Source organism: Gossypium raimondii, chromosome 2 (genome assembly GCF_025698545.1).
Source record: "Gossypium raimondii isolate GPD5lz chromosome 2, ASM2569854v1, whole genome shotgun sequence".
NCBI classification, from domain to species: domain Eukaryota; kingdom Viridiplantae; phylum Streptophyta; class Magnoliopsida; order Malvales; family Malvaceae; genus Gossypium; species Gossypium raimondii.
The window spans coordinates 47,267,258-47,284,828 of record NC_068566.1 but is presented as its reverse complement, the minus strand read 5'-3'; the positions used below and the strand labels follow the sequence as shown (position 1 = coordinate 47,284,828).

General features: G+C 29.0%; 1 protein-coding gene across 3 annotated transcripts; it reads left to right on the top strand.

Moving 5' to 3' along the window:
• The first annotated feature begins 10,292 nt into the window (after positions 1–10,292).
• On the top strand, positions 10,293–17,082 carry LOC105789290 (polycomb group protein EMBRYONIC FLOWER 2). 3 transcript variants are annotated; one of them, XM_012616620.2, is made up of 15 exons: positions 10,293–10,478; positions 11,385–11,513; positions 11,821–11,876; positions 12,658–12,722; positions 12,844–12,896; positions 13,229–13,282; positions 13,365–13,424; positions 13,750–13,796; positions 13,902–14,032; positions 14,233–14,494; positions 14,670–14,718; positions 14,824–14,907; positions 15,562–15,641; positions 16,185–16,274; positions 16,646–17,082. In XM_012616620.2, exons 2-15 carry the CDS (start codon positions 11,388–11,390, stop codon positions 16,767–16,769), a joined length of 1,281 nt encoding a protein of 426 aa, XP_012472074.1. In that variant the 5' UTR covers positions 10,293–10,478; positions 11,385–11,387; the 3' UTR covers positions 16,770–17,082. The 3 variants fall into 3 exon arrangements, 2 of the variants coding, with proteins under 2 accessions (XP_012472074.1, XP_012472073.1); XR_001132265.2 differs by lacking the exons at positions 10,293–10,478; positions 16,646–17,082 and adding exons at positions 10,541–10,651; positions 15,032–15,102 and having other exon boundaries at positions 16,185–16,253; XM_012616619.2 differs by lacking the exon at positions 10,293–10,478 and adding an exon at positions 10,560–10,651.
• Positions 17,083–17,571: the final 489 nt, after the last annotated feature.

The following is a 17,571-nucleotide window of genomic DNA, read 5'->3' as shown; positions in this document are numbered from 1 at the left end:
TTACGGAGTTCAAGAAAAGTCGGCGACCCAATGAAAACGGGAGTTAGCATTTTATTGATTTAATTTTTGATTTATGGAGTTGAATTGACTGAAGGGGCATAACAAAAATTTTCAAAATTAAAGCTGCTGCCCCTTTTTTTTTTACTCTAAATATTTTACTTTAGATTTTTTGTTGTTTGACTTTTACGGTACGTGGAATAATAAGTCAAAGAAATGGTGAAATTGTGAACGCATTTCTAATCTGAACTTAAATCCCACACCCACTGATTCTTTAATTTTAATTTCTCATTGGATAAATATCATGAATTTTGATTTAATATATAATTTGGTATATGAATTTTGATTTGGTGTAATTATATAAAAAACTTAAATTGTGATTTATATGTATATATAAAATTTTAATTTTGATTCAAGCGTACATGTGGGTAAAGTCAAAAATCTTTTTGGAGCGGAACTAAATTGTATATTTTTAATAGTTTATATTTTTATAATTTTTAAATGATTAAATCAAAATTTTATTATTTTTTAGGGGGCCAAAGTGCAACTTTACCATTACTAATTTAAAATTTATAAATTATAAAAGGCCAAAATAGAAAATTAGAAAATTTTCTATTTTAGGGGGGGACCGGGGCCCCTACCAGTGGCGGAGCCAAAAAATTTTTTGAAGGGGGTAGAATTAAGTTGTATATTTATGATAGTAAAAAAATGTAATTTTACTATTTTAATAGCCTATATCTTTATAATTTCTAAATGGTTAAATCAATTTTTTATCATTTTGAGGGGTCAAAGTGTAATTTTATCATTCATAATTTAAAATTTTATAAATTATAAAGGAGCTAAAAGGGGAATTTTTTATTTTTTAGGGATCGGGGCCCTTGCCAGCCCCCTAGTTCCGCCCTTGATTGTACATATTTAATAAACGGAATACATACATTTATTTTTATATTAGATTAATATAATTGTATGTATATTCAATATATCAACATAAAATAATATTAGTTTGATAATATTGTTAGTGATTTGTGAAAATTGAGCTAAATCAAAATTTTATGTATAAAATCACATAAAATCAAAGTTGATGTAAGATATTGCACATTGGATCAAAGTTCACGTATAGTTTTGATATTTATTCCTTTTGTTTTCATACCATATTCTCTTTTCCTTTTTAATAAAAAATAATAATATTTTTTAGAAACAATGTTTTTTATTGATACTTGAAATTCTATCACATATATGTGTATGAAAATGACGTATTTAAAACAAATGTGTGCATTTAGAATAACATATAGTAAATAATAAAATGTAAGGTTTGAAATTAATAATATACAATCAGGTGAAGCCAAAAACATTTTTGGGGTGCGAAATTAAATTGTAATTTTTTTCGATAGTAAAAATGTAATTTCACCATTTTAATAGCCGCAATCTTTATAATTTTTAAAAGATTAAATCAAATATTTATCATTTTTAGGGGGGCCAAAATGTAATTTTACCTTTACTAATTTAAAATTTTAAAAATTTCAAAAGGCCTAAATAGAAAATTTTCCATTTTAGGGGGGTTGGGGCTCTTGCCAACCCCTTGGCTTCGCCCCTGTATGCAATACATACAAAATTGAAATAAAAAAATTGTTTAAATTGTGAGTAAGAGGAAATTTTAAATAGGTAAATATATCATATTAACAACATTATAAAAGCACTCCAATTGTGCATCTCGGTATTGTCATTTTTTTAAGTTGGTATCAACTTGACTTGTGACATCAACTCAATCAACGACATTATTAATAAAATATAGGTATACATTTAAAAATAACATATAACAAATAATAAAACGTACGGTTTCAAATTAATAATAACAACTTGTATCCAATATGTACAAAATAAAAATAAAAATTAGTTTAAATTGTGAGTAAACGAAAATTCAAATAGATAAATACATCATATTAAAAATATTAAATGCACTTCAATTGTTTATCATGGTATTATTATTTTCTTTTAAATTGATATCGGATGAAAATAACAAAAATATTAAAATTTAATACATTTATTTATAGTGATAAAATTTAACTTTTATTATTGAAATACCAGTAAAATGTGATTTAAAATAGAATAATTTCCATTTAAAAGTAAAATGAATTATTTAAATTGAAGTGAATTTATAGTTAAACAGGAATAGATAGTGTAATTAAAATATTTTTGTCAATAATTTAAATCAAAAGTTTTTTAATAAATAAAAGTTTAGTAATAAAAATTAAAAATTATTCTAATATCAATGTTGCAATATAATAAACAATTAATAAAAGTGTTATATATATATATATATATATATATATAACCATAATAGCTGTGGGAAGAAACTAGTCAAGATTTAGGTTGACCCAACTATATATTCAAATATGGTTTATTGTTGAAAATAATAATAATAAATATTATTATTATTTTGAACATATCAAAATAAGGTTGGTCATCTCATGGAAAATATAATATTTACATATATATTTATATAAAAATGAAATACCAAAATATATCAACGTAAATTTTGACCGTGGGGTTTCTATACGATAATAACTCAATTATAAAAAAAAATTCATTGTAAGTATTTAAAGTTTGTAATTTAAGCACTCACATTATATAATTCAGTCATTTTGGTTATTCTTGTTAAAATCATAAGCGACAACTGACGTGGCTATTAAAAAGTTGATATAATGACAAATTTAGCCCTCAAAATTTACATATTATATCAATTTAGTTATAATTTTAAAAATTAACCTAAAAATTTACAAATGATCCTAATTCTAAAAAATTAAAGAAATATATAAAATACATAAATATTTATTATTATATTTTAAAATATTTATTTTAAATTTATTTTAAATTTTATTGAAAATATTTATGTTTTTTTTATTTTTTATATAATTCTTTGATTTTTTTAGGACTAGGATCAAATTGAGACGATTTATAAATTTTTTAAGGTTAAATTTTTAAAATTATGACTAAATTAATATAATATGTAAAAGTTGAGAGCTAAATTTGTTATTATACCGATTTTTAATTGTCACGTCGACTTGTCGTTGTGATTTTAACAAGTGAACAAAAAGACCGACTATGTAATGTAGGTGCTTAAATTACAAACTTTTTTATTTTGGATGTCTAAAATAAATAAAAATTTATAGTTGGATGACTATTGTGTAGTTTACCCTAGAAAACCTATATATGGAAGGCATTATAGTTAGAGTTAAATTATATTTTGATCCTTTTATTTAAAATAAATAAATAAATTAATCTTTATACATTAGATAAAAATAAAACAATAATTTTAATAAAAATTCTCTTTTTACATTACTTTTAAATTGTCCAACACATATAATCACCTATATTTATATTCTCTTCTTCTTCTTCTTCTTTTTGCAGTATATATATATATATATGTATGTATATATCTGTGTGGATATGTAGCCAATTGAATGAAGTAAAAGGTTGAACATGGAATTAGTTCTATTGTTGAAACATTGAAAGTAATAAAACAAAACAATTCCGGTCAAATAGTGGATATTTTAATCTTTAAATTTTAAACAAACATTAATATATTTATGGGTTAATTCTGATTTTAATCCCTATACTCTTTATAAATTTAAAATTCAATTTTTATTTTTAATTTCAAGAATTTATAGTCTCTATTATTTTGATTTAACAATTGAAATCCAACCGAGAAAACTATCAAATAACTTTCATCCAATCGGATTATTTAGTAATTTTAAAATTTTAGCAAAATATTTTGCTCGTTTGGCTTGTTCAAAATTACGTGGAAGTCAAGTAAGAAAAAGATAGCATCGACTTTTGACATAGTGTTAAAAAACCTTATAAACCTCAAAAATAGAATTGAAAATTTTTTATTTACTCATTTGGCCTTCCACGCGTGTAATATTAGTTACGTGAAGAATCTTTTTATTTTAAAAATGTCACATAATCTATTTAAGTGGAAGCCTTTTGAGATAAAAGTATCATGAAGGTTTTTGTATTAAGAGTCAGATTGTATTTTACCCTCTTTACTAAAAAAAGGGGGCAAATTAGTCCATCCATGTTAGACCAAAGAGCAAACCAATCATTCTGTTAAAAATTGGTCCATATATGTTAACATGAGGTACACATGACACATCGCGTGTAATTGTCTGGTTTTTTCGTCAACCACATCAGTTTTTAACAGTAGAAATAGATGAAACTATTAACAGAAATGACCAAATTACTCTTTGATCTAACGCACAAGGACTAGTTTACCTATTTTTTAGTAAAGAAGGCAAAATGCAATATAATTTTTAATATAAGGGTCTCTATTGTAATTTTACCGTCTTTGATGTTATCATGACGTGAGAATGATAATCTTAGATAAATTTTATATTAATATATGTATTGTTTGATTAATTGGTCAATATGGTGTATGGTATAGACAAATTCGTACACTTTTTTGGTTATAAGATGGCCAATATAATTACGCGGGCTAATTTGGAGTGGCATGGGGGATGTGTTTGAACTTTATGTAAAATATTGTTTTAAAATTATGAAGGTTCCTTCTCATTTCCATTTTTATTATATGCATATTAGTCATAACTAATGTGAAAACTATATCGAATTCGTGAATTAAATCGATTAAATTGAGAATAAAAAATGTTAGGCGTAACGATGAAACATGTTGCACTCCAAATAAGAGAACATAGATTAGAACTTTGAAAACGATATTATTAGAAGAAGTAGCGATCAACCATAAAACAGATCTGAAAAATATATAATAAAAAACATTTATTTATTTATTTATTTTTAAAAATAATTTTTTCAATAACAAGACATAAAGAAAGAACTAGTAATAAAATGTGCATTATCTTCGTATGACGTTAAGTGGGAAAGAAAAGAAAAAGACCAAAAAGTTTCACTACACAACAAAGTTTGAAAATTTATGAAATAGGAAAGAGAGAAAAAATATTTGTACATTTTCCATTATAAATATATGGTTTTGAAGTTTTTTTTCACACTACACACAAAAATGAAATTTAAGATTTGAACTTTTCAAAAATATATGTCGATACTCATATTTGAATATGTGTTAAACATGGATACTTTAAAAAACGAAACAAAATATGTTATAATAAAACTTTTTTTATAATTTTAATAAAATCTAAATTCACTTAACTCTATTTTCTCTAATGATTTTCTCATTTGAAGCTCGTGATTAAATAAATTTAGTTGGGGTGAAGTTAGAATATTGTTTTTGGAGGAGGCAAATTTAAATTATAAATTTTAAGAGAGTTAAAATGTAATTTTGTTATTGTATCGTTGTAAAATTTTATTATTTTCAAGGGATTAAATTAAAATTTTGTTTTTGGAGAGAACATAATTGAATTTTAAATTTTAGAAGGGACCAAAATATAAATTTATCATTAAATTAACTTAAAACTTTGCAAATACTCAAAAGACCACCTCTAGTTTCTGCATTGAATTTTAGTAGTACATAATTAATGAGGTCTTAATTGAATGGCGAAGATAAGTCCTTGAGAATGTTGAGATCAAGTAAGTCTCACCCTATATTAATGTGTGCAATAATTTCTTGAGGAAAAAAAGTAATTATTTTATAATTTTTAAGGAGATTTAAAAAGTAATTTTATCATTTTAATAGCCTAAAGTGATTGTCTTCCCCTTGCATTCGCCGTGAATATGTGGGATTTTTTTTTTGAATAGATTAAAACACTTTACAGTAATCTAGAAAGAGTCAAAAGGAAGAGCTATATATAACTGTAAGTCTTCTTCTATGTCAATAGCTAACTTGGATATATATACGACCAACTTCAACATTTTCTTCTTTAGGGACATGTTCAATCGACCAATTCTCCACATTTTACAAAAGCTGAGTTATGTATCTGATTATTATTGAATTTGACTGCTTCGATAAAGATTCCTTGATAGTCCCAATAACTTTCATGTTATCTTATTATTGCTGAATATGTGGGTTCTGCTCCATATGTATTCTCGTTATAGTTAATTAACTAAATTAAGTTTCATTAATATTGAATTAACTACACCGTTTAATACTTAAAATTATTCACTTTAGTCGAAATTGTAATATAATTATACCTTAAAAACAATTTTAGTAGCATATATGTCTAATAAACTTTAATTAATTTGAAGGCATCAAGTCACAATTTCATGTCTCCTAATTCACATACAAAACATGTGCATGATACATATTAATATTTATCATTATTACATGCATTAGAACTTTCGTTGTTTGTACATTCCATTTTTTTCTTTCATTTAAATAAAATAATTGAAGCATGCTCCTCGTGCTAAGCTCCTAATTTGTCTTTATTTAATTATTCTTTTAATAATAGAAAAAGTTATCCATTTCTTTTTATTCCACTGAAGTCCATTATTACACAAGTGTATGGAACACATGTTTGCGTTTTTTTTTAATAATTGGGATGGAAATAACGTTATTTAAAATCGAATTCAAACTCTCATATTTACAGTATAGTGTTTTCGTCATTAGATTAAAAGATTGTTGAATATATGTATATTTAATTATTTGTCGATTGAATCTTAGCTCGATTGACATGAGTATTGTTGTTAATGCAGAAGGATATGGGTTCGACTGCGCTGAAGCGCATTATATTCCTATTTATGGATTGAGGGAGAAGCTATGGGTTTCATTAAAATGTAATGATGCAACACTCCAAAAAATTAAATGCATATATAATCTAAAAATACAAAAATTATAAATTATATAAAAAAATTCAAATGACAACATGATATATTATAAAATGTACTTTTAAATAATCTTGCATTCCACATACCCGTTAATATGTTAAAAAATATTACATTTTGATAATCCTATTAGCAGAAATAATCTTACATTGCACGAAGTAAACGTCCACAAACTACAAGAGCAAATCACATTGCTTAAAGATGAGCGCATGGAGGAGCTCGACCAACCATGACTAAGGAATCACTTTGCCCAAGTAGGTCTCATCACGGTTAACGTATTCATAACCACGAAGGGTTGTCTCGCCTAAAGGAACCGCCACGCGACATATGGTCACCCTATCCATAAACCAAATACTTACCACTTATATGTGCAGCATTTAGAGGAACACCAAATGCCATGCCACCCACTTCTATACTGTTTAGCAAACAAGTAACCTCTTAATTACGTCCAAATGTACGTGTTGGAGGTGAAACATGATTTAACTGATAATTTTTCCTCAATGAGATATTTGTATATCGAAGTTCACATTTTATAATTGATCAAATAAAATATTTTGAATTCTAAAAAACTCAGAGTTAGATAATCCCTATTCAAACATTCTAAAATTTTTTAAAAAATTTTGAAATATTAAAATATGACTCTCAACACTACAGTGTAAACTGTTATCAACCTCATACCAACTTTGTGTGCGCCGCTTAGTAGAAATATGATTTTAGAAAATTAAACAACACAAAATTCAACTTAAAAAATGGGAAATGACTGAATTTTGGATTAAGATATAGTAAAAAAAGAGTAATATTGTATGCACAAAATGCCCCACATGTGAAGAAGGTAGCAAGCAGCATTTCTACAAATAAAAAAAATGGCTGCTTTAGTAGGTATTAGAAAAAGTTGGTCAATGTTTTAATTGCCTTAGAGTAAAACCAATTTATCCATTTTGGTATGACTTTCAATAGGCATTTTTGCATTAAATTGTATATAAAATACCCAATAGCTCTCTCTTTTTTCTTTTCCTTTTAACTTTATGTGTGAAAGTGAGAGGAGTATCAAAATGAAGTAATAGACTTTTGAATGTGAGAGATAGGCTTTGAAAATTTTAGCTTAATGAGTTGATTAATTTTGAGGAATATATTTGGTATTCATACAACTTCAAATCATGTAAGGAATGATATTGATTTGAATATCTGTATTTTTGAATTATCTGAATATGAATTTGAATCAAGAAATTTATTTAAAAATTTAAATATGTTTTATTATCGTAAATTATCTAAATATTATTATCCAAATCTCGAAAATCATGTTGAATATTTGAATCAACAAAGAATAAAATTTCAGTTATCTTTTAGAGATCCAAATTGTAAAAATTAATTCAAAATCTACTAAAATTTTTATATATATATAAAATTTAAATTAGAAGCATTTTGTAACAAGTCTACTATTCAAATAAGCAATGCAGATTCAAACACTGAATATTCAAGATATCTATTTGGATAGTGATTTTAAAATCTGAATCCGAATATTATCTAAATCTGCAATATCCAAATCCTTATAAAATAGACTAAATTTTTACAAATATCCAAATTCGCAACATAAATTGTCATCCCTAAATCATATGTATGTAGTTTTAAAGTTTTAGGGTCATTAATTAACCTTTGGATTGGTTTAAGGGCTTCATTGAGCCTTACAAAGTTCAAGGTTCGAAAAATGCATTATAGTTTCGAACGATGTTAATATTTCTTAAGTTTTGAATCGAATTCAAGCTTGAAGTTATCACTATTTAATTTTTATTAGATTTAGTTATAGCTTAATATAAAGAGAAAAAAAGTTCCATTTTTTTTCTAATCACTAAAGTTATAACTAATCACATTATTTTCCATAAATGTGAATTAAGAAAAGATGGAGGCTTTTTCCTTCATTTGATAAAATCATTTATTTTCTTAGATTTTGTTTAGATGTTTTATTAGATACGGTTTAGATGTAACGAGTTTAAAATTTGTCGGGATAAAGTTAGAAAACTTTTAAGGCGTAATTAAGTTGAATATTTTTATGAGAGTTAAAATGTAATTTCATCATTTTAATAGGTTATATCTTCATAAATTTTAGCGGATATCATTTAAAGAAGGTAAATATACTAATTTAAAATTTTATAAATTTTAAATAATCAAACCCGTAACCCTTCCATCTCTCATTTCTTAGATTGTACTCTCTCTTTTCAAATTTTTGGGTACATATCACAAATTGAGATAATAAGAGAATTTCAACCCTGAATTCTTTTTGGTAATTGAATTCTAATCTTTGGTGCCAACAAATATTTTAAGTTTTATTTTTGAATATTGAATGTGAGAATGTCAATGAGAAAAGTAGCAACTTTACCTATTCCAAGTTAAAATATAAATGTTTTGGTCAACTAAAATGGAGGATAATAATAATTTCAAAACTTTACCTAAATTTATTCCTCAACTTGGAAAAAATGTACTTTCTCTTTGCTTTTATTCCATGTCTAAAAGATATAATAAAATCGATGGTCCATCCATGTTAATATAATAACAAAGTGTAATGCCTCAAAAATTTTGGAATCGGATCGAGTGAAAATTTTAAATATATATTTAAATAATTTCAGACAAAAGGTTAAAATTTGGATTTTTAGTATTTTGGACGTATTTAGAATTTTTGTTTAATTTTGAGACTAAATTAGATAAGTTCATATATAGTTTTGATGTTTATCTTAATACAAATTTAAACTTTAAACTAGAAAAATTTCTTCCCTTCGCTTAAAAGAAATCAAGCAAGTGGCTAGAAATTGCCAAACAAAATTAGTTTACTGCTAACTCATGAGCTAAGAGGTGCTGAATGAAGCATTATTACCTTTATATTAATCATAAACAAAAATTGTAATTTCATATAACAAGGGTGTTATAGAACACTCAATTGGGTTGGATTTTAAAATTTTTGGGTCATTTTGGATTTAGATTATTTCGAGTACTAAGTTTGGGTTTTTTATTCAGCTTATTTGAAGTCTAGATTGTTTTAAGCTTTAATCATTTAATCATCTAGATTGTTACTCGCACCCATGTCCCCCTGCATTAGTAACAATGCTCATGCCAATCAAGCTAAGACTCAATTAACAACTCTATTAAATATTTATAAGTGTAATTGTAAGACACACTACACTGTGAGAAAGGAAACTTACCAACAAGTATTGAGTGTAATGGTAAGACACACTGCACTGTTAAAAGAAAACTTAGGTTTGAACTTTAGACATTATTGAGAGGAGCATCAACAAATTCCGAAAAAATCAATCTTCATGTACCATAAAACGAACATTAAAGATACATCGTTCATTAAAAAAAATTATAAATGGATTTGAACCATTAGAAGATCAAAGAAGATCCATAGCAATATTTGGGCCAAACCAAATCCAATCCAATCCATAACCCAATAACCTTTCCCATCTCCCATCTCTCTCCATTTTCCCTAAATCCCAATATCCAAACAAATCACAATCATTGTGCTTCGTAAAATTTTCCCGTTAAAAGCAACCTAACAAACTTTCTTTTATTTATATTTATTTTATTTTCCTTTTGGATTCCCTTTTTTCTCTTTATATAAAAAATAAAATAAAATAAAAATTCTCCTTCCCTTTCCTTCCACTTCGCCTACTATTCAGAAACCGCCAATTCCAAATTTTCCGGCGACTTTCCAGATCCGTCGATACATTCAATTTTCATCTCTGGTATATAAAAATACAAAAAAAAAGCTTTTATGTCGTTTTATATAGTCACAAAAAATATAGAATTTATATTTTAATTTGTCCTCTTCATCAACTATTTTAACCTGTCTAACAAATTTTGACCATTTTTTACGTTCAATTTTTGACTTAAATTTCGATGTTCTCTAGGTATGGAGGTAGGCTAATTTCTTTTTTCTTGTTTCATGAAATTGGATTACAGTTACACGTATTATTTATTGTTTTTTAATTAATTTTTATCAGTTTTAATTTAGGAATAAATTCTTATATATATTTGTTGATGAATTAGGGTTTCTGATATTAGCGTATAATTGAATCGTGATGTTTTCCTTGTCGTAGAATTTATTAGGTGTTTAGATGTCTTCGTTTCGTCTTTCGTTTAACTTTAGGTATGCAAGAGAACAGCAAAACGGGAGATTTTCTAGGTAAAATTGTAGCATTTGGTTTATGAATTATTGTTTGAGCTCGGATTCATCTTTTGTGTAAAAATTCGAAATGGAAACATTGTTTTGTTGTTTAACTTGTTGCTAATTGCGAGTTTATTATACTACCAGGAGCTGATATAGATTTTCATGCTAAAGAAATGTTGACATCTGCATTGGGGTAAACCAACCATTGTATTAACATCCATGTCAAGTTTGACTTGGTCAACTCTATATTCATCTTCATTATTTTCATTTGTTATAATTAAATTTAATCCAAATTGTTTTGGCTTATTTGGCTGTTTGATTGTTAATCTGCATGGATTTTTCGAAAGATTGATTCGATATGTATGACTGCTCTCTATTGTGTAGGGTAAAAATCATAGTGTCAATGCGTGTTTTCTTTTTTCTTATTACCTTGATATAGATTGCTGATGTGAGGATGAGGATGTGATTATTTGGATTGCAGGTCATGTGCCGCCAAAATTCATGCTTGCATTTGTCTGCAGAGGAGACAGATACAACTGTAGAGAATCTCTTAGTATATTGCAAGCCTGTTGAATTATACAATATTCTTCGTTGCCGTGCTTTACACAATGTAATGTTATGCTTTTCTTACTGAACATGCATCTCCATATTTGATCTGTTTTACCCTAGGAAATCTTTTTACATATGTGTTTTTTGTGTCCAAGAGAGCCTACTATTTGCACTATTTGGGAATTTTTGTTAATGCGTTCTTTATTTTAGGTCAAATAGATTCTATAGTTAATCTTTCTCGTTTAAGTCATGTAAATGCACAACCTTAATTTGATGAATTGAGCATGGTTATCTACTGTTTTTGGCCTGATGGGGCAACATTCTTCGGATCAGTCTACTTTATAATCAAATATCACTTTCTGCTTCAGCCTTCATATCTTCGAAGATGTCTGAAATACAAAATACAGGCGAGGCGTAAAAGGAGGTATGAACTTCCCTTTTAATATGTGCTTTGGTCTCTGAAGTAACTCTTTGAATTTTATCAGTCTTATTTCCCTGAAGTATGATATTAGCGTATTACTTTTGCCAGTAACCATCTGTTTCAAATTTTCTCCTAGTTTAAAACTTTTAAGTTTATATATTTGAAATAATCATAATAATGTCCTTGAGTAAGGATTATGTGATTAAGGCTGACAAGTACAGTTAGTTAATGGGAAATATACGTTTCTCTTCTATTTCCTGCTTCTGAAAAGTAGCAATATTCCTTGATGATTATTCGATGTTTGAATTAAAGTGTCTCATTCACAATTAAATTTGTTAGAAGGGGAAAGTGAATCTTTGTTGTTTAGGTAAGTTTCTCGATGAGATTTGGGTCCAAGTTGTAGCATGATGAAGAATTTGATGCGGGCAGTTGGGAAGATTTAGTACTAGAAGAATTGTGTGTAAGACAGATGCCCTGAGACAGTTCCAAAATCCTAGAACTCTCCACGCCCTGGAATTTTTTGAAACAATACTGTGAAAAACAGATTTTTTTAATTATTTTCCAAAAGCAAATAGAGCATTAGTAGCAGAAATAAAGATATCATCAAATTACTAAAAAGTTGATAGTGATTGCTTGCTGGTGTATTGCTCCATTGATTTTCTACTTCATGTCTACAGCTAAAAACATCTTTCCTGGAAAAAGGAAAGCAAATTTATGCATAACAATTATGAGGTCTCTTTATCACTTATTATGCTGTTAACTTACCTCCGATCTGTTTGTGTAGGTTGAGGGCTGGAATTGTAATTTTCAACTATAAGGATTATGGCAATATGCTACAAAAGACTGAAGGTTAATCTCTTTATCCGTACTGAATTCTGCATTTTACATCATATTTACTTAAACTTTAATAGCTAAAGTTGATTTTCTGAGTTCTAATTGCCATGTTCTTTTTAATCATTTAAATTTGCAGTAACTGAAGATTTCTCGTGTCCATTTTGCTTGATGCAATGTGCAAGTTTTAAGGTGGATACTCATCTGTTGTCTTCACTTATCTTGAGTGCTTCATTCATAATTTTGATGGTTAAGTCATATTATATCAATTTTCTCTTTATCTAAAGAAAACAAGAGGATGGAGTGTTTATTAAATTTCCTTCTATGTGATAAGATAAACTCATTTACATGTAATAGGATGACTTTCATTTCGTACGAATATTTTTTTTCTTTTCTTTTTTCTAAATATTGCTATTTGTTGGATTCAGGAATTGTTCTGATTTTTATTATTCATAGATAACTATTCTATTTTATGCACCAAAAAGCTTTTTTGACGCTCAGCCTACCTTGATGTTTGTTCACAGGGTCTGCGATATCATTTGTGCTCATCGCATGACTTATTCAACTTTGACTTCTGGGTTGGTAGCTGAAATGGTCAAGTCACTTGCCACTCAATTGAGATTTTCCAGAAAGACTATTGAAAAGATGTTTATATTGTAGGTGACAGAGGAGTATCAAGCAGTTAATGTCTCAGTGAAAATTGATTCATTAGTATCTGAGGTAACAGTTTTCCTTCTATGTACCATCAAGATTCACATGGAAGCTTAGATTTCAATAAGTAGCAATCCTGCTGCCATCAAAGATAGTAGATATTTTAGCTTTAGACATTGGGGAAGAAGTGCTAGTGATGGCTGTTGACTTGGGTTGGAATGTTTTTCAAAATTAACCATGGTTGAAAATGGAAATAAAATATCATTGTCAAATTTTGCGTCTTTTCTATGTTTTGGAAAATCTATTGTGTTATTAAAAAAAAAGATCGTGACTAGGCAGAAAGCGTGATTTGACTTCTCAAACTTTAATATCCTGCCAAAAATTCTTGTTACAGACTTTGGCAAATGGAGTAGATCCACGAGTAGAAACTTTCTGCTTCTGGTAGGGTATAACTTTTGGGTACATCTTGCTTCTTTCAATTGCTATGAAACCTTCTTGTTGGAAATAAAACTGGCAGTTCAGTGGTTAAAGGAATTGCATGTGCAGCTCAAAATCTCGAAGACGTAGGTCTACAAGCCCTCTGCAGTGTGTGAAGAATGTCAGTGTACAATTTTTGGAGATGGACTCACCCAAAATTGTTAGTGAAAACAGGCAGAATGGTTCTCTGGAGAATGACGGTAATTTTTCTAGTACCACTTGTCCTTACATTTTTATATATCTCTATGTTTAGTGCATAGTCTTATACTTATAGTGTGTGAACTGTGAATGCTTTACATCTTGAAGTCACCAGCTTAATTTTGTAACTTATAGGTAAATAACACCAGAAAAATGACTCAATAATAACCTTTCATTGACGTAATTATTCAACTCTGTGAAGGTGAGAGGGCTTCCAAGTCAATTCCTCTGGAGAAAGATTTGCAGAATGGATATAATGGTCTGGAGAACTATGGCTCTGATTATGCTAGTGCAACTGAGTGTCTTGCACGAGTTGCAAATAGTTGCGATGGTCCAGGAGTTTCAATTGCAATGGCTCATTCTCCTTTGGACCCTGATTGTATTAAAACAGTATCCGGAACTGATATTGCAGCACCTCCTGCAAAAACAAGGAAAATAGCGGTAGATCGATCTGAACCTAGGAAGTATGTTCTCCAGGGCAACTTCTTTCATCAGTCAATTCCTTTTATTTTTGTTGAGGGTTTTTCTTTTATATATTCCTTTCATTTTTGTTAATAGAAGTTTTTACCTCCCCAATTCACTGAAGTTTAGGCATGCTAACTTTTTAAATGTTTAACGATTCAAAATGTTCTCTTACAGCCGCTTGCTCCTGCTGAGACGCCAATTCTTTCACTCACACCGAGTTCAGGTGATCAGTTTTAGCTATCTGCTATTATCTTATCACGAATATCCATGTTGTGTCAATAATCTTATTTCTCTGTATGCACTGACAAGTCTTATTGTTTAATTTAAGCCAATGGAGATGGACCAAGTAATGTCTGATAGAGACAGTGAAGATGAAGTTGATGATGACATCGCTGACCTTGAAGATCGCAGGGTATGGTTTACAATTTTGCATCTGAATATTTCCTTTATTTTTTATTACAATCATATGCTTGCTGGTCTAGGCTTTAAATTTTGTGGAACTCACTTATGAATTGTAGTATTTTATAACGTGTTAGAACTTCAACCAGTTGCCAATAGCTGAAGAAAGCAGTGGTTATGGCTCCTTGTTAGCACCTTAAAAACAAAGGTTCAAACCTTACTGTTGTTATCCCTCCCCCACTTTTTAACTTGTAATATGTAACCCAAAAATAAATAAAAATTCTAACAGTTTATTTTCCTGATTTTGCTCCTGTAAAATAGATCTTGTTTTAGCATTTTGAGAGCAAAATTATGTCATTAAAACAAAAAACAAATGTATTTAAATCATTCAACCTGATTGGGGCCAAAATAACTGGTGAACAAGAATTTACTATTTTGGGTTTATAAATCTTCAGTTGCCTTGGGAAAGTAATTAAATAACAGTGATCTGTTGGGGTGAGATGATCAGTTCTCTTCATTCGTCTCAACTAGTAATACATTGCTCAATTTTTGCTTGTATTTTACGAGCATTACTTTGTTTAGGGTCCTAGCACTAGTTCCATCTTTAACCTCTGATTATTCTTCTCTTTATAAGTGAGAGGATAACATAAAAACAATTATGTAACAGATGCTCGACGATTTTGTGGATGTTAGCAAAGACGAGAAGCAACTTATGCATCTTTGGAACTCCTTTGTTAGAAAGCAAAGGTAGTCTATACTTAACACTTGAAGCTTTCTTTCCTTTTCTTGTCAATTGAATTCATAATTATTATCTACTTTTCTTTTCCCTTCGCCATTCTAATTGTTGCATGTCAAGAAATTCTAAGTACTTGAGCTGGTACCACATAGTAGGAGAGAGGAACCAGTCAGTTAGGTTAAGAAACCCTGCTTAACTGACCAACCCATACTTTAGCTGGACCGATCTATTGATCTGACTTAACATCGGTTGGTTAAACTAATCTTTTTCTTTCTCTTGTTTCCTTTCAAGGATGGGAACATAAGCATGAACAGAAATATATATATGTATATATATTAAGAGTTGGTTAAGTCAGCCGATTTGGTTATGAAAATTCATAACTGATAACTGTCTTCAAAACCAAATTGATCATCATGATTGATTTGGCTGAACCGACTTGACAGAAGGCAATCGGTTAAGTTAGTTGAACTGAATTTTGCTCACCCTTACCACATAGAACTTGTTCCTTGTGGTCTTGCTTTGTGATTAAAATGGTCTCTTGATTCATTTGACAGGGTTCTGGCTGATGGTCACGTTTCCTGGGCATGTGAGGCTTTCTCTAAACTCCATGGGCTGGATTTGGTCAAGTCACCTGCTCTCTTTTGGTAATGTGCTTAAAGAATGTTTACTTGTTTGTTTTTTAATGCTGAAGTCGTATTTTGCTAACAATAACAAAAGTCACACTACATTGAGTTGGAATTTGAGCTGACCATTTATAGGCAGATAGAGGTGATAAAAACCAACCGTAAACAGCCAATGCGCACCCAAACCATAGCTATTGAAGTGTTTCAATTAACTTATAGACAAAAGATTAACTCATTTATGGGGTATACATTGTGGACCATTTAATACCGCAAGTGATGCTAGTAAAGTGTTGTAAAACTGTGTTTGAAATGTATTCACTTATTAAAGGTATTTGCACATTGTTGTTATCTTTTATATCTGTATTTGAGATGTTATGTAATTTTCGGTTCAGGTGTTGGAGGTTATTCATGATAAAACTTTGGAATCATGGTCTTCTTGATGCCGGCGCAATGAACAACTGTAGCATGATACTTCAAAGATGCCAAAATGAGGGATCGGATGCTATGAAAAGCTGAAATATGATAAAAAGCCTCAAAATGGAGGCTAAGCACATTGGTTTATCCTCCAGATAGAAGCCCATTCTTTCCATGATTCGATCACAATATTCATCAAATTTGGCTGGAAATTGGTTCTTAAATAATTCTTTCTCCAGGTAACTGAATGCCTCCTCATTATTGTAACAGCAATATCTTAATATATTCAAAACTGGCACTAGGTTCACTTTTCTAATATATAATGAAGTAAACTGATTTCAGCCTCATTGTTCTTGTTCTGAACTGATTATACTGCTATGTATACACAAATATATATATGTTTTTCCCTTCTTCATGGCTTATCCATTCTTCTATTAGCCTAACTACTCTGTAACTAGAACTGTTCACGAGTCGAGTTATCTGTTAAATACGTTCACACACTATTACTTCTGGTTCTGTTCACGAATTGTGCATCTTCCACGTACTATTCTATGACTTAGATAAATTCTTCGAGATTTTATGAATCAATGCATTGAATCATTAGTGTATTCACCATTTAAGATAAGAAATGGTTAATCCACTTGCTTTTTGTTAGGTATGAAAATAGGCCCATTTGAAATAATTAAGAGTGGTTGAGAGTTGAGACTTTAGGGATGGAAGACCTGGAGAGACTTCAGACTTGGAATCAGTAATTCAAACTATGCAAATTGACTATTCTCACCAATGAAGTTTGAACCCGACCGGATTGGTCGGTCAGATCGAGAATTGGCTAGGATATTGATCCGAATAAAGCCATTACACCAGTTAACTTGGGAACTGGTGTGGACTGGCTGAACCAGGCAAA

What these genes read in the sequence shown, in the direction of transcription:
- LOC105789290 (XM_012616619.2), top strand. An exon ending in GTTGCCGTGCTTTACACAAT is followed by an intron (nt 11,514 to 11,820) that starts GTAATGTTATGC and finishes TTTCTGCTTCAG; the next exon opens with CCTTCATATCTTCGAAGATG. An exon ending in TGCAATGTGCAAGTTTTAAG is followed by an intron (nt 12,897 to 13,228) that starts GTGGATACTCAT and finishes GTTTGTTCACAG; the next exon opens with GGTCTGCGATATCATTTGTG.